The 24,681-nt window shown below is 48.0% G+C and overlaps 1 protein-coding gene across 2 annotated transcripts; it reads right to left on the bottom strand.

The window, feature by feature from the left end:
• Positions 1-1,323: 1,323 nt before the first annotated feature.
• On the bottom strand, positions 1,324-23,473 carry Actg2 (actin gamma 2, smooth muscle). 2 transcript variants are annotated; one of them, XM_021641683.2, is made up of 9 exons: positions 23,356-23,473; positions 14,256-14,417; positions 13,826-13,954; positions 9,599-9,709; positions 9,276-9,360; positions 7,576-7,737; positions 6,673-6,864; positions 3,930-4,111; positions 1,324-1,543 (listed from the first exon to the last, which is right to left on the bottom strand). In XM_021641683.2, exons 2-9 carry the CDS (start codon positions 14,379-14,381, stop codon positions 1,400-1,402), a joined length of 1,131 nt encoding a protein of 376 aa, XP_021497358.1. In that variant the 5' UTR covers positions 14,382-14,417; positions 23,356-23,473; the 3' UTR covers positions 1,324-1,399. The 2 variants fall into 2 exon arrangements, with proteins under 2 accessions (XP_021497358.1, XP_021497357.1); XM_021641682.2 differs by lacking the exon at positions 23,356-23,473 and adding an exon at positions 21,401-21,528.
• Positions 23,474-24,681: the final 1,208 nt, after the last annotated feature.

The raw sequence follows: 24,681 nt of genomic DNA, 5'->3' as shown, positions 1-24,681 counted from the left end.
TGAGGAAGCACACGCAGAAGGCTGGAGAACTCCAGTATCCCGGGCTGCATCCTCAGCAGCCTGTGGCAGGCTGGGAGTGTGGATGCTGGCTTTGTGCTTCTGACTTGGCTCTAGATTCTAGAGCAGTGTGTATGGATTAGAAGCAAGCACCCCTCCAAAGGGCCTTTGCTGACCAAGGGGGCTCCCCCTTTCCTCCTCTGCTTCTTCCCAGCTGCTTACTGGGGTCTCCCCAGAGACCTCTGAAGGAAGTTACCCACAAATCCCAATTTCAGGATCTGCTTTGGGAAATAGATCCTAAGACTGCATTCCTCCAAGGAGTCTAGGAAATATGCTCTCAATTCCATCCACTCCCAGAACTCAAGAGTGGGCTACTTTCCAAGAATTTGAGGTCTCTGCAGTTAGCCACTGGGCCCCACTGTTTTTAAGTGTGTGTGTTTGCAATGGCTGGGGGCCAGGCTATATTTTCAGAAGCATGGAGGCCAAGACTAGGCTAGGCAGATGAAGAAAAAGACATCTAGCAGAAATGAGGGTCTACTTCTGATACTAACTAGTAGGATGGCCTAGGCACCAGTAAGCTAGCAATGACAAGGGATGATAACTAAATGGAAGGCCAGGGGAATTAAGGTCTTGGGGAAGACGTCCTAGAATCAGGAAGACTCAAGTGTGTTTGATACCAAAGCTATTGTTCCTCCTACGGTGCCATTTTATTTTCATACCTTGAACATCGGCAGGAACAAGAACCACCTATCTGGCAAGGTAAGAACCTCAGGCTTATGGAAACGTAGGTCCTTATCAGTGATGTGAGCATAGTTACAGCAACTGCCTCTCAGGAGCAGCGTGAGAGTGAGGAATGTGTGAGGGCCCAAGAGACAGCTCAGTGGGTAAGTTGCTGCTCTTACAGAGTATCCGAATCTGCTGCCTAGCACTGAGCGTCCTTGTCAGGTGGCTCACGTAACTGTTACTGCAGCTCCAAGAGATCCTGTGGTCTTTGCAGGCACCTGCACTCACATGCACACATACACAGACAAACACATAATTAAAACAACCATAGAAGTCTGGAGAGTGGCTGAGAGCACAGGTTGCTTCTACAGAAAACCCAGATTCCATTCCTAGCACCTATGTGGCGTCTCGAAACCCTCTGTCACTCCAGGCTCAGAGGATGCAGTGCCCTCTGCTGTCTTTCCTGGGTACTGCACACATGCAGAACACAGAAATACAGGCAAAACACCCAAACACATAACACTGTCTAACGAGAGGGTTGGGGAGAAGTAATAACAATGGCTGAGAATCCCTTAGCATTGCTTGTGAGACACACACAGAAAGGAAGGCTTGAAGGTTTTAATGTTTTGTGGTTGGTTAAAGCGGTCTTGAAGGGATCCCCAGAGAAGGGCCTCAAACTTTAGAAGCATTTCCTGTGGACAATGGAAGGCCCAGCCTCATCATACTCCGGCTTGCTGATCCACATCTGCTGGAAGGTGGAGAGAGAAGCCAGGATGGAGCCTCCAATCCAGACTGAGTACTTCCGCTCGGGAGGAGCGATGATCTGCAAAGAGAAAAATGTGGCAAATTATGACCAGCCCCCGAAAGAGTGGGTAAGAAATGGGGTACAGTTTTGCACACTGTGGTCTCAGATACTGGGGTGGGGGGGTGCTTCAAAACCAGGTGCTCTCATGAGTCCTAAAGAGTCTTAAACCATCCAGATCAACGCAAGATCCCATCTCAAAAATAAAAATACAGAATAAAAATAAGCAAGGAAGATCAGAAATCTTCTCAGCCCACTCCAGAAAAGGGCAGCTTCTGTGATCAGAAAGGAAGGAGAGGGACTGGAGAGGTGGCTCTCTGGTTAAGAGCATTTGTTGTTCTTGCAAAGGAGCTGAATTCTGTTCTCAGCACCCACACGGCAGCTCACAGCCATGTGTAAGCACAGTTCCAGGGGATCTGGACCCTCTGGCCCCCACATCGTGCACATACACACACTCAGGCAAATAAACACGCAAAACAAATAAATCTAAAATCAATAAAATAAAAATGGTACATGATTAGATTATCACTTAAAATGCCCCCATCTCCTCCATAGCGGGTTCCTGTACCCTGTGACTGGCTGGGCTCTGTGTTGCTTTATCCAACAGGAAGCTAGCAATCATGACACAAAAAAGAGTGGAGTCAGTTCTCTCCTTTCATGTAGATCCTGGGGAGTCAGTCCAAGCCTTCAGGCACCGTTCTCTTCTTTTTCTCAAGATAGGGTCTCATTATGTAGCTCTTGGTTGTCCTGGAACTCACTGTGGAGACCAGACTGACTGAACTCACAGAGATCTGCCTACCTTTGCCTCCCAGGTGCTGGGACTATGTGCTTCAATGCCTGACTTATTTTCTTTCATTTTAGTTTTTAAGCCCTCAAGTCTTTAAAAAATATCTACTAACAGTAAAGTCCACAGAAATCCTTGAGAGATCTTCATGATTGTTTGGAGAAGCCAGGGGTGTCACCAGGCAAATGGGATCCCTTTCCATCCAGCTCCCTGAGATCAGGCACCATCGGAGAAGCATCGCAGGGGACGCTTCTGTCACAGTGGTCATTAGGTCAGAGCTACATAGCCAAGGTCTAGAGAATGTTCCTGGGAATTTGAAGTGACAGCTAGCCCTGTGGCTATACATTTCCTCTCTAGAACTTTCCATTTCTTTTTCAAGTTGTGTGTGTTGTGTGCATGTATGTGTGTTCACATGTAAGCTTGCATGACTGTGAATGCCAGAGGTAAACATCTGGTATCTTTCTCAGTCTCTCTCCACCTTGATTTCTGAGACACAAGGTCTCTCATGAATCCAGGATTTGCTGATTCAGCTGGATTGGTCAGCTTTTGAGTTACAGGGATCTGCCTGTGTCTGCCTCCCCAGTGCTGGGATCATAGATATTCTTCATCTACTGTTGCATGTGGGTGACTCAGGCTCTTGGTAAGTACCCTGCTGACTGAACCATTTCCCAGTCCATCTTCAAGCCATTTTTAAAATGTAATGATACTTTAGTATTGCCACTTTCTTTTCTTAATCTTTTTTTGTATGGTCTGGATTTATTGGCATAAACCTTTAATTCTAGCACTTGGGTGGCAGAGGCAGATCTATATGAATGCAAGGCCAGTCTACATGGTGAATTCCAGACCAGCAAGCCAGCCAGCCAGAGATAAATAGTAGGACATTGTCAGAGAGAGAGAGACAGAGAGAGAGAGAGAGAGAGAGAAGAAATAAAAGAAAACCATATGTATATGTGTTTTGTAGGTTTGCACATGCAATCATCTGTGGAGGCCAGAAGAGCATCAGATCTTATAAGCTGTAAATTGGAAGTTCTGGGTACCAAACTTTGGTCCTCTGGAAGAGCAGCAGGTAGTGTGTGTGTGTGTGTGTGTGTGTGTGAGAGAGAGAGAGAGAGAGAGAGAGAGACAGAGAGACAGAGAGACAGAGACAGAGAGACAGAGAGAGAGCGACAGAGAGTCAGTCGTCAGTCTCACTGTATACACTTGTCTGGTCTGAAACTCAGTATATAGGTCAGGCTATCCTGGAATCCACAGAGATCCACCTGCTTCTGCCTCACAAGTTTTCAGACCAAAGGCATGCACCACCATGCCTGACCCAGCAGCAAGTGCTCATAATAGCAGGGTCATCTCTCTGACTCTAATCACTCTTTTTCTTTTCTTCAAACTCCTTCAATATCACAACCACCTAAAACGCTTTTAGTGTCTTCTCATATGATATCCATGTGGTTATGGACTTAGCCATGCTAAGCATATCTTTATCCTATCATTGCCCCAAGGACCATCAGACCAAAAGGATAATGATGAAACCAGGGGACCTCCAAGCTCCAGGGCCCAGCAGCAGCTCCCATGCAGGCAGGTCTCTGTATACAGTCCAGCAAAAGGGAAGCAGGGTAAGACCCAACCCACCTTGATCTTCATGGTGCTGGGAGCCAGGGCTGTGATCTCCTTCTGCATCCTGTCAGCAATGCCGGGGTACATGGTGGTACCCCCCGAGAGGACATTGTTGGCATACAGATCCTTGCGGATGTCAATGTCACATTTCATGATGGAATTGTATGTTGTCTCATGAATTCCAGCTGACTCCATTCCTGGGGAGGTTACAGAGCTTAGTCAACACCCTTGCCTTCAGACACATAGCTCATATTGGCCCAGGGCTCACCCTTTAATTCTAGGCACTTGGGAGGCTGAGTTGGGAGGGTTGAATTCAAGGCTAGCCTGGGTCACAGAGTGGGACCCTGTTTCAAAACCAAACAAAAACCAGCAGAAGAATAGCTCCATGACTTTAAAGGATCCTCTTTTACTGTAGCTGCCTGGTTCAGGCCCTTGATCAACTCTCAACAGGATGGCAAGCTCAGATCACCCTGATGGTCATGGCCCTGCCTTTAGCTTCTCCATGCCTCAGCTGATCTTTCTTGCTGTTTCCCAAGGTATATTTCTGAAGCAGCATACTTCTTCCTTCAACTTTAAAAAGATGGATACTTTTTCATCTACTATAAAGTTAACCCTTTAAAGCATACAGTTCAGTAGTTGTTATACATTCACAGAGTTCGGCAGTTGTCACCACAATATCGTTTTTCAAAGACAAGCTGGCCTTAAATTCACTCTGCGGCTGTGGGTGACCTTAAACTCCTGATCCTCCTGTTTACACTGCCCAAGAACTGGGGTCACATGGGTATATCACCACACCCAACTCTAGAGCATTTAAATGGCCCCAGAGAAACTACAAGGCAACGAGCAGCTATTCCCCATTTTCCCCCTTAACACTCAAATGAGGGCTTCCTTTGTTCTCTTTTAGTCCTTGTCATAGCACTGGTTGTTAAGTACATATCACTATTTCCGCATGTGAATACAGTGCCCAAGGAGGTCAGAAGAGGGTGACAGATTTCCTGGAACAAGTGTTACAGGCTGTTAGGAGCTGCTGTGAGGTACTGAGAATTGGGCTCTCTGGAAGGGGTCATCAATGGTGAACTATCTCTCCGTTATTTCTGTTTTCAGAAATAATGAGATGGGATGAGAAAGCTGCAGCTTGAAGAAGATGGTACATCCAGTGTGATGGTGCTTGGAGGTAGAGAGGTACAGGATCAACAATGAAAGTCAAGCCTGACCCCAGATTCACCTTCTACCCCACTGTCTAGATATAGGCCTCTATGACCTAAATGCTAAGTGATAGAGGAGGGGTCTGCATTGACCTCATTATTATTTCATACTATATTACGTGTCCTGTTTTTCCTTTAAAAATATTTAATTGTAAATGTGTGTGTCTACATGAGTTTATATGCATCATGTTCATGCAAGTGCCCATGAAGGCCAGAAGAGGGTGTTGGATCCCCAGGAACTGGAGTTACAAGCAGTTGTGAGCTATCATGTGGGTTCTGGAAACTGAACCTGGGTCCTCTGCAAGGATAGTAAATGCTTTTAATCACCAAGATCACTCCAACTCCATCCTGTTTGTTTTTTCTTCTTGTTTCTTTTTTTTCATCTATCTGTCTGTCTGTCTGTCTGTCTGTCTGTCTGTCTATCTTTCTATCTATCTTTCTGGTCTTTCAAGACAGTTTCTCTGTGTAGCCTTGGCTGTCCTGAACTCACTCTGTAGACCAGGCTGGCCTCAAACTCACAGAGATCAGCCTGCCTCTGCCTTCGAGTGTGGGGAGTGTTGGTGCTCCACCATGCCACCAGTTCCGTCCTGTTTTATTTTGTCTTGATTTCTTTACTCTCCTATTCAAAATTATGTTTTTATTTACTTGTTTATGCAATGCCGTTCCTTCTGGAGAAAATTTAGGGCAGATAAAAGTAACAAAGTACCTGTGACTCCAGGTGTTTCTCTTTCCAAATCTCATCCACTTCTCTGCTCTGCACCCTTCCATTCTTGCCTCCTCGCTCCAGCACCCTCCACTCTATTTCATCTGCCCTGAACCTCTCCACCTCATAACCCTCTGCCTTGACCCCTCCACCCTGTATTGTTGGAACAGCTCTTTCTGAAACTATCCCTTACCCACAGAAACTGAGCTTTTGCAAGACCTTGTAACCAAGTTAATAATGCGTGTTGAGTCATTTAAAAGTATATGCCGGATCTGTTGTCCCGAACCGTACTGGGCCTTTATGACAGTTTGTGTGTGTGTGTGTGTGTGTGTTTGTGTGGTGTTGTAGTAACCATTTGCTGGAAACAATATGACGATATAGTTTGATAACATTCCTGTGTGGTTCTGAGTATTATTCTGGGTTATTTGGGGTCAGTAAAAATAACTTCTTTTCCTTGTAAAACTCTGTTAAGGACTTCGGTAAAGAATTCCTCATTCCTTTCCCATAATACATATTCTGTGGTATTCAATACATACAGAGCAAAGCTTTTTGCTAGGCACTGGTACCAGACAGGCAGCACACACACCCAGCAGACAGATGACAGGCTGAACACAGGCTACAGAAGCTAGACAGGTGGAAGATGCAGGCAGAATTCAAATTTGGGCCTGCTTTTGGTCTAAACGACTTTATGAGGAAGGTCTTTTTATCGTTTAGTGCGAAACTGTGCCCCTCTACTCTGCACGCTCCCCCTGCATCTCTACCCTGCACTCCTCCAGCCAGTGCCCCTCCACGCCATCCTGTCCCCTGTTCTGCCTCCAAGTGATGAGAGGGTGTGCAGGCAGCACCTCACCGATGAAGGAAGGCTGGAAGAGGGTCTCAGGGCAACGGAAGCGCTCGTTGCCAATAGTGATGACCTGCCCGTCAGGCAGCTCGTAGCTCTTCTCCAGGGAGGAAGATGAAGCTGCTGTGGCCATCTCGTTCTCAAAATCCAGGGCCACATAGCACAGCTTCTCCTTGATGTCTCGCACAATTTCTCTCTCAGCTGGAAAGGGCAGAAATGGCAAAGTGGTTCCTGGGCTCTGCAAGCTTGGTTGTATCATGGGCTCTCCAGGAAACTGTGAATGTGGCCTTAGGAGGAGGACAGAACTGCCCCAGAGAGAATCGAGGCTCCCCTCCACGCTAGGTTAAATGTCCCATTCCTCAAAAAGGCTTGATTCCCAAGCAGGAACCAAGGGATATTCTTCTTGCTCTGTCACTCTGTCTTGACAAGGCCACAGGTGCTCCTGGGGTTGTTATAGGGCACACTATGGAGCAGACTTGGACTTGACAGAATATAAAAATATTACTACCAAAAACTCTCTCTTACTCAGGTGGGCTTCGCAACCCCCTCTCCCTTCAGATCCTTTTTTATATCATTTGTTCTTATAGACGCCGCAGGAGAAAAATGTCAACAGCTCTCCAGCTAAACCTTGTTGAAGCCACTGGGCCTGAGGTGACTTGAGCATAAACAGTGGGTGCTGGGGGAAGGGAACACTGAGAAGGTTCTAAGGACAGTTTGATGGATCACTGCAGAAGGAAGCTAGCTCTAAGCCTTGTTCTCCTCCCTAGAGCACCTCCATGGGGAAGACTGCAGGATTTTCCAGTCCACCCCAAGACAGCCTGAGGACAGAGCCACAGAAGTCTCATCAGTCCTGAGAACCTGGTCCTAGATGAGGTTGTGGGCTCAAGTCTGAATAGGGAAAGGGGCGGGTACCTGTGGTGACAAAGGAATAGCCTCTCTCCGTGAGAATCTTCATGAGGTAGTCCGTGAGGTCCCGTCCAGCCAGGTCGAGACGCATGATGGCATGGGGCAGCGCATAGCCCTCATAAATGGGGACATTGTGGGTGACACCATCCCCTGAATCCAGGACGATGCCTGTGGACAGAGAATATGGACCTCGTTTTTGTCTTTCATCTGTCTTTCTGGGGTCTGTTACTGAATGATCTTTCATTATCATATTCTCACCCACCAGGAGAATTCTCAGTTACTGTGTGTATGTTTCCTTCTCCTGAATGAGAAGATTGGTTTCTAGGAGGCAAGTTCTAGGTCTCAATTTCTTGGATTTCTTAAAATGCAGACAAGGTGTAGGACAGTTGTCAATTGTCCTTGCATCCAGATTGCACATTCTGTTGTCTGTTACTTTTAGACTGCAATTCTCTGAGGATGTCAGTTCCCCTGGAGTTGGAGCTGCTTATGTGAGTGCTGGGAACTGAATTCAGGTCCTTGGCAAATGTAGTATGTGCTCCTAACTGCTGAGCCATCTCCAGCTGAGCATGCCTATTGTTTGGTACAGGCTTTGTGGAAAACCCCGGAAGGACGAGTGCTCAGGAAAGCAGGGAACACAGGAAAGAATGCATTTTATGACGTTGATCAAGTTCCTGTCGAGGATCACATGTTCTCTGATTCCTGGGCATCCTCCGATGTCAAGGCCACATGCTTATACATCTGTTGTCACAGGTTCTACCGTTCAAGAGGCAAAGGCAATGCACTGAGGGTGTGTGAAACCCTTGGCATGACCATGAGAGGAAATAACCCCAGTTGCACACATCAATGATGGCTTTGTGTAAATTTTTTTCCAGCTGTACAAGCAGGCTCACATCCAGCATGCTCCATGGGCATCCTCATTTGTCATTTCCCTTATCACTGGATGTCCCTTTTGCTCTAAGCATGAGCCTCTGCAGGAGCCCAGTCCCCCTCTGCAGTACACATGCTGTTGGTAACTGGTCATGTGCTGTCTGAGCTGGACGAGGAGCTGGCCCTGGAAGTTGAGTTGTCCCACCTCCATTTCAGCCCCAGCATGTTTGTCTCAGAGTGCCTCCTCCAAGGCCCTGTCTGCAGAGGGGCTACATCCCCCCCCCCCCACTCTGTGCTGGGGAGGAAAGAGTACAGAAAGAAGAGTAAAGGCCATGTCCTTGTAGCTAGCTAGAAGCTAAATCATTTCCAGCAAAGGTTTCTACTGTTTGTCCCACAGTGTAAAAGCGCCTGCACTGGCGAACAGAAGTTCAGCCACGGAGAGAAAGTCAATTAGAAGCTGCCGCTGACTGCCTCAACTTCCCCAGCCAGTTTCTGTTGGATGCTTGTTAAGCCCCAGTTTGATGATGTTATCTATTTGCTGTTATTTGCTCTTCTCTTTGGAGGGGACACTCTGCTCTGCCCAGAACCCTCTGTTGGCAACTCCAGCTGATTGCCTCGACGGGGCTTTCCTAGCTGATTTCTACTGGATGTTTTGAGTTTCCAACCTGACAGTGTTTTGCTATATATTGAACTATCTGTCTCTGGCTATTTATTCTTTTTCTTTGGCTTGCTATAAACTGCTACAGACTCTGCCATTTGAAACCAAATCTGAATTTTCTGAGCGTTTTCAGGCCTGTGAGGAAGGAGCCAGAAGAGGTGTGGGTTTCGGCGCTGCTGACCTGTGGTGCGGCCGGATGCGTAGAGGGAGAGCACGGCCTGAATGGCGACGTACATGGCCGGGACGTTGAAGGTTTCGAACATGATCTGGAAGGACACAGGAGGAAGCGCTGTCCGCGAAACACTACAGCACCCTGACCCACGGAGTGGCCTGTAAGGACTTAAGGGCAAGAGCTCAACCGTCCTCATTTATCCCACTTCCATTCCCGCGGGACCCGCCCTGATGGCCCCACACAGCAGGTCTGTAGAGACATTGTGCCGAGTTGGCACATGACGGGGAAAGAAGTACCTGGCTGAGCTGCCTTCCTGCGCACAGTGGTCTTACCTGGGTCATCTTCTCCCGGTTGGCCTTAGGGTTTAGGGGCGCCTCTGTGAGCAGGGTTGGGTGCTCTTCTGGTGCCACCCGCAGCTCGTTGTAGAAGGAGTGGTGCCAGATCTAGTTGAGACAAAAGCTAGGTAAGCCCAGCAGATTCCCCAGTTCTGAGAAAAACCTGGCTAGCATGTCCATACTGGAGGAGGGTGGCCAAGTGCCACACCGGACAGGGTAAATCCGGAGAGACTGGTGAGCCCGGGGGATCTCTGATGGACAGGGAGAGACTCTACCCTTTGCCCCAAGCATGCCAGGCATAGAGCCGATGTATGTGCTGACTTCTACCACTCGACCCTTCCTCTTCTCCCCGTCTCCCACTCCTTCCAGCTGCTTTGTCCTGGAGGCAGGCTGCGCTTGGTGCTTATTGCTTCCAGGCTTCTGGTTGTGTTTGGCTGATGGGTGGCCGGGCAAGAGCTTAGACAGCAGGAGGAGAGAAAAGCCTTAGCATTTCTCTTAGCTGTGGTGTGGCCCTCCCTAAACACACCTTCAGTTGATGGCCCCTCTTCCAGCGTGCCAGGTCTTGCTGGGTTCCAAGGACACTGCCTACCCACGCCAAGTCCTTGCGGGGGCGCTAGAGAGCGCAAGCGCACCTATAGCAAGCAGAGGCCCTTTTTCGGTCTCCTTAAGCTTGCTCACATCCCTGTGATTCTTCAGTCAGCCTCCTCAAAAGGGCGCCCTGTCTCCTGCTGTGCTCCGAGCACATACACCCAGGTCTCGCTGCCTACTGGTGCCGGGCCTGCTGCTCTGCACGCCAGCGCGGTGTCCTCTTAGATCGGCTCAGCGTTGAGGGGTCAGAGGACCAAGGGAGGCTTAGTGGCATCCCTAGTCTCCGCCCACTGCAGGCTAGTTGTGCCCAAAATTTGGTTGTATCTCTTATGTTTTCAAAGCAAGTATTGGGAGATAGGTGTGTGTGTGCACAAATCTATCCTCGATAGGGATCCCTGTGTCTCCTCACCCACGTGACCAGCTCCAAGACGGCCCGATGAGGGTCTTTACTTTGGAGGGGTTTGGCAAACAGTGTCGGAGCACATGGGAGTTTGACTTCTTTAGCAATAGGGCTAAATCACACCACTATATTTATGGTAATAAATGTGACAAGAGCCGTTATGGGTTGGACATGGTGTCTGCTTCTTAGTTTCAAAGTCTGGAAGGGAGAAAGTCTAAAAGACAAAAACATCAAGGAAGAGATGGAAACGATCATTATCTGGGAGCCCGGAATGGGCTGGAAGGCAAAGGCGGCCCCCAGCGGCGCCAGAGGGCCTCTGACACACAGGGAATGCCAGGAGCACAGGCCTTGAACTTGGAAGTCTCACAGGGAGACAAGGGACAGAGGCTGACCTCCGTAGAGGGAAGTGGGGTTTGAAATAGGCCTGTCTCAGCATCAGCGGAGACGGGGACAGCTGGCTCAGCTCTGTCATTAAGAGTGGGCCCAAACACCACCCTTCAGCTTATTTTTTCAAAGCTCTGTACCTCATAAGTTAGAAATGTTGCCAAATCAAAAAATTCAGAAAATCTTCTATCCCATTTGTTACTAGTTAACATTTGACATCTTTCCCCCTGACTCCTCTTGTCTTCATGTTATTTGTAATTTATTATTGCTTATGCACCTCATATCCATTATTATTATTATATGTTTTATTTGTTTTTAATTAATTAATTAAATATTTTTGGGACAGGGTCTTTCTATGTAGCCCTGACTTGCCTGGAACTTGCTGTGTAGACCAGGCCAGCCACAAACTCTCAGAGATCTGCCTGCCTCTGCCGCTCCAGTGTTGGAATTAAAGGTGTGTGCCATTACACTTGGCTGTTTTTATTTCATTTTGAAGTCTGGATTCTTTTTTTTAAAGAGAGTAATTTTCTTTTCTTAAAAGGGGGATTTAAAAAATGTGTATGTGTGTGTGTGTGTGTGTGTGTGTGTGTGTGTGTGTGTGTGTGTGTGCGCGATGCACAACAAGTGTAGGTGCTCCCAGAGGCCAGAAAATGGTGTTGGCTCCTCTGGAGTTGTGGGCAGCTGAAAGGCACTGGGTGCTGGCACGGGTGCCAGGAAGCAAACTTCGGTTCTCGTCAAGAGCAGTCCACGCTCAGAGCGGCTGAGCCGTGGCTCCAGCTCCAGCGCCCTGTGTGCTAGCGGTGATTCTATGCCACTTCTTTACCCTCTTGCAGCATGTTTATTGCAGTGTTTTTGCAATATGTTGTCTGGCTTTCAGATTTTATTTTTGGACATACACACGAGAAGTTGCAGCTTTTAGGAAGTCACATCTGTTACTCTTTTCTTCTATGACTACTTCCACCAGAAAGCTAATGTTTACATTCACCTTACTGTATCTGTACTCTTTAGATTTTTCTGTTTAACCTTTAGATTCAGTTGCTATGTGTGAATTGGTATGAGGTGAGATTCTGAGTGATTGGATAACTAGTGGTTACTTCAGAGCAACCCACCCAGTTCCTAGTAAGCTTTTTTTTTTTTAAGGTGTGATTTCCTTAAAGAGGTCATAGACTGTCCCTACCGTGGGAAAATATTTTGTTTCTTATGTTCTCAAATCAAGTACTGAAAGATGTGTGTGAATAATGAGTGTCATTTCCAAAGCTCCCATCCATGTGTTGGGATTACAGGAAATCCATGCTTGATTTCACCCCTAAAGCACTCTAGTGGAAAAGGAGGTTGTTTGATTTGAGATGAGGTCTGTATCTGTGACCTTGAATTCACGGCAAAGTGCCAATCCTCCTGCCTCAGACTTTCAAGCTCTGGGACTATAAGCATGAACCCCGGCACCTCAGAAGAAGAAGCAAAGGCTGGGGCTGCGCATTCCTTTTCATGCTCCTCTCTGATGAGAAGGCTGTCGTAACAGAGGCTAGCTCACACCCGAAGTGTAGTGCACTGTCGGTGGACAAAGATAAGAATACTGGAAAGGCACAGTGGACAAAGATAAGAAGAATACTGGAAAGGCGCAATGGACAAAGATAAGAATACTGGAAAGGTGCAGTGGACAAAGATAAGAATACTGGAAAGGCGCAGTGGACAAAGATAAGAATACTGGAAAGGCGCAGTGGACAAAGATAAGAAGAATACTGGAAAGGCGCAGTGGACAAAGATAAGAATACTGGAAAGGTGCAGTGGACAAAGATAAGAAGAATACTGGAAAGGCGCAGTGGACAAAGATAAGAAGAATACTGGAAAGGCGCAGTGGACAAAGATAAGAATACTGGAAAGGCGCAGTGGACAAAGATAAGAATACTGGAAAGGCGCAGTGGACAAAGATAAGAAGAATACTGGAAAGGCGCAGTGGACAAAGATAAGAATACTGGAAAGGCGCAGTGAACAAAGATAAGAATACTGGAAAGGCGCTGCTGCCATTTCCACTGGTGATGTCACCATTGTCTCGCCTCCTGCAGTTTACATTTATACATATGAATATATAACCCAAACCAAATCAAACCAACAACAAAACAAAAGACTTCCGAAACTCCTAGCATATTATTTAATAGTTCATTAGAGAATCAGAATACCATAAGAGCAATTCCCTCACCTGAACTCATGGCAGGGCAAACAGAGAGAGAGCTGGATAGTTTTGAGCTTCCTGATGTGGGTACAGGAACCACACCTGTGTCCTCTACAAGAGCAGCCAAGTGCTTATAACAGCGGTCCATCTCTAAGCCCCAGCTGAGATGTTCAACATTTTAAACAAGAGCCAAGTCCTGGCCAAATGGAGTGATGCAGGAGAGGTGGTGGCTGGAAATTAGGTATGACCTAATCCTAATCCTTTGTAAGCATCCTCAGAGGGTGCTTACAAAGAGTTGGGAGTGTAGAGAATTATATGGAAAAATAGAGCAAAGGACAAGGGAACCTATGGGAAGCAATTGCCATGGTCCAGGGAGAGAGCTTGGGAGCCTAGGCTGGACATTATCTAGGGAAGGGGAGGGGAGAGGAGAGGAAGGGAGGGAAAGAGAAGGGAGGGGAGGTAACGGGGGACAGGGAGGAGAGGGGGAAGGCTGTAGGAAGCATTCCTGAGGAAGATTGACTGCACAAAGAGCTGTGAGTCAAGACAGCTATCACCATTAAAGACAGATATCACCATTAAAGACAGATATCACCATTAAAGACAGCTATCACCATTAAAGACAGCTATCACCATTAAAGACAGATATCACCATTAAAATAAACACAGTTGGGGCTTCAGATACCTTTTCCATGTCATCCCAGTTGGTGATGATGCCGTGTTCAATGGGGTATTTGAGAGTTAGGATCCCACGTTTGCTCTGAGCCTCGTCCCCCACATAGCTGTCTTTCTGGCCCATTCCTACCATTACACCCTGTGATGTGAAAGAAAAAGAGAAGTGAATTATCCAAGGGGCCCACACATAGAGATTCAGTCACTGGAATGCCCCCAAAGGAGGAAAGAGATGAGGAAAGGAAGCAGGAAATGAAGGTGAGCCAAGACAGGAAGAGGAGGTGGGGGTTTCTCTCACAGAAGACTATGGTTTTCTAAGGGAAAGCAAGGCCCATAGGGATTTACCCTTGTTTTATACTCTCTGCTGAGAGGGAGAGGGAGGGCACAGATCCTCTATGGCTCACTCCTAGTGGCTTACAGACTTGGGTCCAGAGAACACACACCTGGTGACGAGGCCGGCCCACGATGGAGGGAAAAACGGCCCTGGGAGCATCATCTCCTGCGAAGCCTGCCTTGCACAGCCCAGAGCCGTTGTCACACACGAGGGCAGTGCTCTCTTCTTCACACATGGTGGATGCGGCTGAGTGAGCTGGGGGCTGGAGCACCTTTGCGTTGGAAAGAAGAGAACAGTTGTCAAGTCACATAGGAGACAGTCTCTGGGCTCTGAGCAACTGGGTTCCTGTTCTCGGAGAGACATAATTTTGGCCTCCTTATCTTGGAAGTTGTATCTTCTACTTCTACTTAGCTGCTAAATACTGAATGATGTTACCCTAAACACGTATGTAGAATGTACATCACTATCCCCACAGCTAAAATATGACTAGATTTAGAGATAGGTCTTTACAGAGGGTAACTGAGTTAGAATGAGGTCATAAATCCAATATAGCAGCTCTCCAGTATGGCTACTGTCACACGGTGGTACCTGTGTAAGAAGAGAAAATTAGAATACAGATGTATGTAGAGTGTGGACTACGCGAAGGCAGGCCGGAGGCAGCCGTCTATACGCCAGGGTAGGCCCTTAGGAGAAGCCAACCCTTACGGCCTCGTGACCCCCAAACTCCTAGTGTCCAGGATTGTTAAAAAGCAAATTTCCGTCCTTAAAGGTCCTCATCTGTGGCATAGTTTTATGACAATTAGCTAATTAACACATTTTCTTTTTATTTATTTACTTTTAGTTCTTGAGACAGGGTCTCACCATGTGTACCATAGAGGCCAGAAGAGGGTTCTATATGTGTTCCGTAGAAGCCAGAGAGGGTTTCTGATTCCCTAGAACTGGAGTTCAGAATGGTTGTGGGCATGTTGGGGCCAGGAACTGGACTCAGGTCCTCTGAAAAAGGAGCAAGTCCTCTTAGCCACTTGGCCACTTCTCTGATCTTGGGGTCTCAGTGTGTAGCCTTGACCAACCAAGACAGCCTCAAACTCACGGAAATTGCCCTGCCTCTGCCTCCTGAGTGCTGGGACTAAAGGCGTGTGCCCAAATGTCTAGCTTATTACACTTGATTTTTAAAGAGGAATTATCCACAAAACTTTCATTCAATGAGGAGAATCATGAGAGCACTTACCAGTTATTAAACAAGTTGAGAAGTTTTACAATACACCTACAAAAGTATTTACAAAAAGAAAGGACAAACCAGTAAGTAGGCAGCCCAAAAGAAAAAGAAAGACCTTGAGCAGTTGACAAAGAAGGAAGTCAAACACCCTCCCAACAGAAGACTCCCAGCCTTCCTGAAAAGTTAAATAAAATCACCTTCCACCTATATATATATATATATATATATGTATATATGGTATGTTTGTATATGTGTGTATGTATGCAGATATGTGCCCAAGTATGTGCATGTGTGTGTGGGATAGGAGACAACGTCAGGTGTCATTAGGTGGCATTTTTCAGGTGCAGTCACTTTTTTTTTCTGAGATAGAATCTCTCCTTGGCCTGGAGCTCTCCACACAGGCTAGGCTGCCTCACTGAGCACCAGGTTCCAGCTGTCTCTCCCTCCCAGGGCTGCGATTACACATGTAACCACTCTCCTGGATTTTTTTTTTAACATGGGTTCTGGGGATTGTCCTCAAGCCTTCTGAGTAAACACTTCACCAACTGAGCCACCTCCTCTTCCTAGCTGAGCATTTCAAAGATTCAAAGTTCTGGAATAGCTGTGGCAAAGGTGTCGGGAAGCTAGGGCTGTTTAGCGAGATACACAATTTGGATATACAATCTCTAAATTGTGGGACCATGAACTGCAGCTAGAACCACATGGGCTGACATGGGAAGGTTTTTACACCATTCTCCTGAGTGATAAAAGCAGGTCATACAGGATGCGAATGGACACAAGACAGTGCCACGCATGTCACGACTTTCTGCTGGGTGTACACAGCTGGCACAAAGTTCTGACAGCTCATCCAGCAGACATGCCTCTGTGGAGAGGGAGAGGTGGCTCAGTGTGAGAGAGCACTTTCTAACAAGCAGAAGAACGTGAGTTCAGGTCCTGGAATCAGTACAAGGCCAGACATGGTTATGCATGTGCCTGTAACTCTAGCGCGGCTGGGGACAGAGACAGGAGAACCATGGGGCTTCTGGCCACCAGTCCAGATCTAGATTCAGAGAGGCTCTCTCAAGGAATGTGGTGGCTGATGAACGCTAAAGCATGGCATTTGATGACTCCTTCTGGCCTCTGTGAGCACGCAGGCACCACACACGTACACACAACAAATTTGCAAAAACTGCACACTTACTGGCGTCATGCCCGGACATGGGAGGGCACCTCGGGAGAGGGGCTAGGATATATTTCTAAGGTTTAACTTCTTATGAGCAGATCAGAGTCACATGTGACTCGTATAGTAAAAAAAAAAACCAAAACAAAAAAACCTAATAATTTCTCTTTAAAGAAGAAGGTAGAATAATTAGCAAACTGTAGAAGCATGAAAAGAAAGGGATGACTCGAGAGAAGAACTTGAGAGTGGGACTCAGTCTCTGCTGCCTGAGCACACGGGAAAGTAGAGTCCCACTCCCCAGTGCTGGGAGGGAAGAAATAGATTAAAAATTTCCAACATCTATTGTGGCCTTCTTCCACCCACACACCCTCCATCTTTCCCTCCTCTTTTTCTTTTTAAAAGATTTATTTATTTATTATTTACTTCAATTCCCTGCAAAAGAAAGACATAGAGCAAGGAAGAGAAGCTGTTTGAAGGAAGAGCTCTAAAGTACCACTGGGGTGTGTGATACAGCAAACCTCATTGCCAACAGGAGGAGAGAAATTCTACAGACAATAGACTGATCCCGAATAGCCCTATGCTGAAGTCGGACAGTGAAGACCATGAGCTAGGCAAAGAGATTAGGTTTTGGGATTTTGATCTGAAGATCCAGAAGGTTTGACAGGGTCAAAGCAAAGCTTATTAACACAGAGACTGGAAGGGTGGCTCACAGGTTAAGAGCACTGGCTGCTCTTACAGAGGACCTGGGTTCGAGTCGCAGTACCCACATGGTGGCTCATATAATCTATAACTCCAGCCCTAGGGGAACTGATACCCTTTTCTGGCATCCTGGGAATCAGGTATGAAAGTGATACACAGACAGATATGCAGGCAGAACACCCATGCACATAAATCAAACAGTTAGAGAATCCATTATTGAATGTGTGTGCAGTGAGGGGGTAGCGAGGGCACACACTCCTTGGCATGACGTGGAGCTCAGAGGAAACTCCACGGAGCTGGTTCTCCCCTCCACCCTTAGGTGGGTTCTGAGGCTTGAACTCAGGCCATTAGACCCAGGAAGCATGTGCTTTCTCCACTGAGCCACTCCGTGAGCTTAGCTTCATTAGAACAATCAGAATTGAGAACCATATTAATAATGAGAAGAGGGTATTGAATAAGTAGCTGGCTTTGAACTGCAAGAAAATTCCACTCAATCAGGCAGTGGAGAGAGCATAGTATCCAATGTAATGAGAAAGTCAGTGCTTCCAAGTTTGACTTGTGTGTGTGTATGTATGTGTGTATGAATGGCTTATGTATTTTAAAGCATAATATACATAACATATATTTTGTATTTTAAAGCATAATATACATAACATATATTTTATGGTTAATAATATATATTACAGTTAAGAGCACTTGCTGCTCTTACAAAGGACCCAGGTTAAGTTCCCAGCACCTGCAACCACCCATAACTCTAGTTCTCTGGGATCTAATGCCCTCTTCTGAGATGCTTGGGCACTGTGTGTGCATGGTACAAAGACATACATGCAGGGAAAAACACCTGTACATATAAAAAATAAAAATTTTAAAAACTCAAGGTCCTTTACCTCAGTTTTACAATGTACAGTATTATCTATTTAAACCTCAAAATAGCTCTGAGACAATATAGTTTTAAATTCCATTCTATTGATTTGCAAATCAAGACTCAGAAAAGTTAGAGAACTCAGCCAGGGACCTCCTAGCCTGGGGGGAGGGGGAGTGAGCAGACAGGCCTGCCGTTGACCCAGGGCAGGTGCGGAGCCTGAGCCTGTGTGGTAGTGTCCCCTCCACGGCTGCGAACACGGCATAACTTCTCCTTGTATGGCATTTTCCTTTTGCCTCCTTCTCGGGAGCTTTTGGCGGCTAAGGCCTGTACACAAAGGGGCCTCTGTTTCTCCTTCCTCTGAGTTCTCTCTGCACCAGGACCAGGTTTACCCTGACACTTAACTGGAGTCTGGAGCACCATAAATGTTGATGGAGGGGCCCTCCCAGTCCTGTCTGTTCCGTGCCTGGGATCCTCAAGCACTTGGCTTTCTCTCTGCAAGCTAGTCAGCAGCTGCCCTGGCCTAGCAAGCTCTTCCTGAGGGGAACTCGGCCTCAAAAGCAGAAGGAGGCCATGAAGTAAGGCCACACTTCTGTGCCTGACTCCTCTAAGGTCCCCTCAGCACTGTCTGTGATTTTTTTTTTTTTAACACCCAGCAGTCCTCTTGTCTTAGTTTCCCAAATGCTGGGATTATAGGTGTTTTGCCACAAGCCTAGTTTCTCTTTGGTGCCTCCCCCCTCCTTTTTTTTTTCGAGATAGTGTTTCTCTGTATAACAGAGCCCTGGCTGTCTTGGACTGGCTTTGTAGAACAGGCTGGCCTGGACTCCCAGTGTAGTCGAGAACTGAACTTCTGAGGCCCCTGCCAGCCAGGACTGATTAAAGGTATGTAGCACCTACACTCAGTTTATGCCGTGCTGGAGATTGAACCCAAGGCTTTGTGTGTACTTGGCTAAGCACTCTATCAACTGAGTTACATTCTCAGCTGACTCCCATTTGGCTTTTCAAAGACCTTTCATCTCCTCCCTGGTTTCACCCAACTCGGCCCCCAAAAGGGTCGCAGGCTGTATGGCCAACAAGGCATCCACAGAGCAGCCTTAACCTGTCAACACCCATCCCCTGCAGTATTTCAGGGGACTTAGAACCACTTAACTTTTTTTCAGATTTGTTTGTGTTTGTGTGTATGAGTGTTTCGCCTGCGCGTATGTATGTGGACCACATGCGTACAGTGCCTGCAGGGGACAGAAGAGGGCATCAGAATCCCCTGGCACTGAGTTACAGATGGTTGTGAGCCTCCAGGTGACTTCTGGGAACCGAACCTGGATCTCTGCAAGAACAGCAAATGTTCAGCCATCTCTTCAACCCTAGAACTGTTTTTTCTGTGGTGGAGCCAGAGATGAGGTGGGGCGCAGAAGGCAGATGAGAGAGCTAGAGGCCAAGAAGGGACGTGAGCCATCTCCTGCCATGTCAGGCAATTCTTGACCTTTCTAGTCATTTGTGGCTGATGCAGAGCATGCCAGCTGATCCAGAGCCACAGCAGCTGTGGTTTGCTGGGGTCACAACCGCTTTGCTGGGAAGCTGAGCAAATTGTTGTGGCCATGTCAGCATGGACCTCAACCAGACTTTATTGGGAGATTCTCACACAGTTGGAAAAGCAGCCTTTGAGCTCTCCTCTCCCCACGAGGCAGCCCAGAGCCAGACATTCTGGTGAGCGGGAGGATAGAGGGGTGGAAACCTATCCCTGCTACTGCAAGGGGACAGGTGTGGCCCTCCCTGGTGTTTCTCTCTTCTCCTTAACTGACTCCCACCCCCCTGGGACCCTGTCCCTACAGCCCTGCCGCATTTCCATTCCTGGCCCCCATTTCTTCCACTACAAAACAGAAATGCGAACAGGGAAAAGACTGGGGGCAGGAGAGATGGTCCAGTGGTAAAGAGCACTTGTTCCAGAGAGGGCCTGAGTTCAGTTCCCTGTGCCCACAGTTCCCTGTGGTTCACTGTGGCTCTAGTTCCAGAGGATCCGATGCCCTTTTCTGACCTCTGAGAGCACCAGGCACAGGCATAGTACATATATGTAAATGCAGGCAAAACACTCATCTACATAAAATAGATAAATCTTTAAAAAAAAACTAAAAAAATTACTTGAAAGAGAAGCCAGGCAGAGGCCTTTAATCCCAGCACTTGAGAGGCAGAGGCTTGTGGATCTCTGTGAGTTCAAGGCCACTCTGGTCTACAAGAGTGAGGTCCAGCACAACCAAGGCTTCAGAAAGAAACTTTGTCTTGAAAAACAAAACAAAACAAACAAACAAACAAACAAACAAAAACAAAAGAAGAAGGAGGAGGAGGAGGAGGAGGAGGAGGAGGAGAAGGGTTTAACTTATACGAGGACACTAAAAGGTTCCATAGACTGTAACCTGGGACAGACAGACTCTGGCCCAATTTCTCACAGACTGAAAGTTAATGATGGTTTCTACATTGTTGAGATGGTGGAAGATAGGTGAGGTCGATGGCTCTGGGGCAAAGCGCTTGCTGTGAAATCACGGGGCCCAGGTTTAGGGCCCTGGCTTCACATAAAGTCCAGGGTTGCTGCCAGCTCCGCTGAAATCCCGGCGCTGGGGGAACCACCAGAGTACAGACTGCTGGCCAGTTTGGCCCGGCTCAGTGAGAGATCCAGCCTCAAGAATAAGATGGAGAGCGAGAGGACACCCAGTGTCCGCCGACGACCGCCACAGGCACGCATGTGAGCAAGGGCGCACGCACACACACATGCACCACACACACACAGTTAAAAATAGAAGGGGCACATTTTCTTTTAAAAATGGCTGAAGGAAAAGCAACAGAAGACAAACAGTTCGCGACCTGTGACAATCCGAAAGAGTCAGCTGCAGCGTCTACAAGTATTGATTTTGTTCTTTAGACAGGCTGGCCCTGAGATCACCATGTAGCTGAGAACAGCCTTGAACTCCTGCTCTTCCTGCCCCACCTCTGAGTGCTGAAATCACAGGTGTGAAGTCCTAGCTGGCCTCTGCACGTTGTTTCACAGGGACTCAGGCACACCTGTCCTGCCCACCCGCCTGTGATTGATTTTGTTGTAACCACGGAGTTGAGGGTGGTTTTGATGGACCTTCAGTCTCGGAAGCCTAACCGTGGCTCTCTGACCGTCTCCGGAAAATTCTGCCTACCCCTCCGTCAGGGGTCACAAATATAGAACTTGTTTCTCAGTCTTCTCTCTCAACACTTACTCCTGGGGATGGAGCTTATTCCACCGAAAGAACCTCACCCCCCATTTCACAAATCAGTGGCTATTGAAAAACAAATTTGTACCTCCTCAAGACATTTTCATTTTAGCAGAGGGTTTCTTCCCAAGGAGGAGGGCTCTGGGCGGCAGGATTTCAAGTACCATTTCCGGTACTGAGTTTGAAGTGAGAACTTCCGGTGACATGTAAGCACAGGCCAATTCATCGAGTGATTCCTGTCCCTTGCCATAGTACTACCTATCCCTTAGGCTGGCCAAGCGCTCCAGCCCGGTTCCTGGGGTGGCATCTTTAGAAGGTGGGGCTTAGGAGGAGGTGGTGGGGTCACTGGGGCTGTTCGCTCGAAGGAGGCTGTGGAACTTTCTCCCGGCACAGCCCCTTTGAGTCGGCCTCCACGTCGCCACACGGTGGCAGCACTTCCTGCGTGTGCCCGGCCGCTAACCCTCCGGAGCAGTCCCTCTACAGGATAAATCTCTTGCTGATATCCTTTAGGCGGAACCCTTCCATGCGACCCCACTGCTCAGTCCTTTAATTTAGCATCTAACAACCAATGGACTGAGCTTACCCAGCCCTCTAAAGTTACTGGGCCTGCTTATTGCCTTGAAATCTAAATGGAGTGGAGCTGAGTCCCTGCATGTCCCAAATTCCATGGTTGCTTTTTGTTTATTTGTTTGCTTTCCGCCTGTCCTTCTCTTGGACTCAGCTCAGGCACCCTTCCCCCAGGAAGCCGTCCCTGCTTACAGCTTAAACAAGGATTTTTAAGGATTCCTGGGTTTCCCCTTTTCACACACTGAACATTCTATTGTGATTCTACTTTTAATCTCATTTTGTTCTGATGCAGTATTTCACAAAGCCTAGCTAGGATAGCCTTAAACTTACTATATAGGCAACGATGACCTTGAACTGACCCTCACGACTCCACCTCCAGAGAGCTAGGAACATAGGCTTGCACCATTGTTCTCTCCATGGCAATTCTTAAGCCTGAGAATCCAAGGATAGACCCTAGCCACATTGGGCCCGGGCTACACTATGCACTTTACTGCTCACTAGGGAGATATTCTGGGTGCCCACGTTACAGATGAGCAAATGGAGGTCACTCGGTAACACTGGCTACCAGCCTGTTGGTCTCCAAGACCAGCATCCTGACACCAGCCTACTCCACTAGGATGCAGTTCACAAAAGTGGAGGCCCTTAGAGAGTGTGTGTGTTACAGAGACGGTGCTCTCGGCATGTTACTTCACACTGGTTTGAGCTGTTCTGTCTGAGACACTGAGGCCCAGGTTGGCCTGGGACTCACTATGTATCCCAGGCTGGCCTTGAGCTTTGGGCAATCCACCTGCCCTAGGCTCCCAAATAATCAGAATATAAGCATGAGCCACCACGACCAGCCAGTGTGCATCTTTTGGAAAAGCTGGTTATCTGTCCTGGACCTCAGTGACTTCTTCAAAGGAGAACAAGTTAGCTGCCAAAAATTTAGCCCTAAAATGTCACGAAGCCACAGGCCATTTGTTCCTCCCTCACATCTGGCTTCTCTCATCCCACAATCACCTTGCAGCCTCTGATAACTGTGAAAACCCTCCATTCACCTCACCTAAGCTCTAATTGAATGGCATGGAGACCAGCCGAGGCCAGCTGAAGGAGGTCCCTTCCTATCCCTGATACAGGGAGCTCCTGGATGCCAGCGCCACCATTGGCTTCGACACAGATACCCAAGAGGAAGCTGCTTTTCTGCAGTTTCCCCTAAAGCAGCCTCCCTGACGTGCTGACCTACGTCAAGGAGAGCAGGACAGGTGTGGCCTGCAGGGGTCACACCCCGGGGCAGGGGGTGGTCCCCAAGCTGCCCTGTCCCCAGGGTGCTCCCTGGTCAGAAATGCCTCTTTTCATCAGGCACCACTGCCACCAAGAGCCTTGGCATGTGACCTGAGCCAGCGTCATAGAAACCAAGTGAATCTGGAGCTGCACAGGCCCGAGGGAGGCCTGGCTGCTCCCAGAAGGAAGAGGCTGCAGAGGCAGGGCAGTACTCACCGCAGTGTGAGAGGTCCTTCTCTGAGGGACTAAGGGCTGTGGCGAGTTTGCCAGAAGTGCCAGAGCAATATAAAACCCCCGAGGCGGATCTTCTTTAAACAGAGTCCCTAAAAAGGCCAGCTGACGGTGTGGTAGCTAAATTGCCATATAAGGTATCTTTTTTTAATAAACCCCAGCCTTGGGGGGCGTGGATGGAGGGTGGGTAGAGTGAATTATCATTTGAAAAATGTATGCGAAAGGATTCAAATGGCAACAGTCTTGGGGCCATAGATTTGTTCCTTTTAGGCTATACTTGCATAAACAAAAATTATACCAGGCCTTATAAGCTGTCCAGAATGAGGCCTCACAGGGCTCTGCTCCGGGAGAGCGAACCATACCAAGAATGGCAGTGGCCTCCTCTGTCCCCGCCTCCTTCCTCAGGCCCTTTGCCTGTTGCCCCGCAGCCTGCCTGAGACACCGATGCTGTACCTCAGAATGAGTGCCATTGTGCTTTGTCTGGTGCAAGTCCAGGACGGCACAAGGCTGAGGGGAAAGTCCATCTGCATTTGGAAAAAAAAAAAAAAATCCCATGTGCCCTGACTGTCCTGCTCCCCTGGGGTCTCCAGTCACCTTCAGCTTCCACACGCTCCCGGTCTCCCTCCTGGAGCTGCTCTGCCAGTCCCCAGTGCTGGGAAATGCAGGAGGAGTCCCCTGCCTCAAGACGGAGCACACCCAGCAAGAGGCACGGTTTCCAGAGTCCGGGCTTCTGGCTCTTCTTGTCTAATTCTCTCTCTCCCTGGGCAGCTGTCCCATCTCCATAACATCCACCACTAGCTTTGTGGCAGTCAGTCCCAACTTCACACTTCACAGCTGGTCCAGACCAAAGTGATCAATTGCAGATTAGAGAGCTGCATCCAGGTGATTGCAGGATCTTCAAGATCAGCTGTGCAAAACCTGTCCCCACCCCCAAAGCTGCCACATCCCCTGGTTCCCTTCCTCAGAGTCTTTCCTCTCATTCTGTTCTTCAAGACGACCAGTCAGTTTAGCAGCGTCTCTCTCTCTCTCTCCAGCCCCAGGCACCTGGGGACAGTTCCATGAATTCTAGACCAGCCTACACATAACAATTTTAAGGTAAGAAGCTGTTATAAACGTAGAGACATTTTATAAAAAGTGTCAGAGAAGTATATGGTAAGGATTGGAGAGAGGAAAGGGCAGGAGAAATGATAGAATTATATTTCATCACACACACACACACACACACACACACACACACACACACAAGACAAGGCCTTGCTCTGCTCCCTCTGGCCTTCTGCGTCCTGGGGTTAAGGCAGGTGTGTTGTCACA

This window comes from Meriones unguiculatus, chromosome 5 (assembly GCF_030254825.1).
Source record: "Meriones unguiculatus strain TT.TT164.6M chromosome 5, Bangor_MerUng_6.1, whole genome shotgun sequence".
NCBI lineage: Eukaryota > Metazoa > Chordata > Mammalia > Rodentia > Muridae > Meriones > Meriones unguiculatus.
The sequence above is the reverse complement of the archived record's forward strand: the minus strand, read 5'-3'. Positions and strand labels throughout refer to the sequence as shown.

Coding starts and splice junctions, on each gene's coding strand:
- Actg2 (XM_021641683.2), bottom strand. CDS start 14,381: ATGTGTGAAGAAGAGAGCACTGCCCTCGTGTGTGACAACGGCTCTGGG. Junction 7,738..9,275: donor CGCATCCGGCCGCACCACAG/GTCAGCAGCGCC, acceptor CTCTGTCCACAG/GCATCGTCCTGGATTCAGGG. Junction 4,112..6,672: donor CTTCCAGCCTTCCTTCATCG/GTGAGGTGCTGC, acceptor TAACCTCCCCAG/GAATGGAGTCAGCTGGAATT.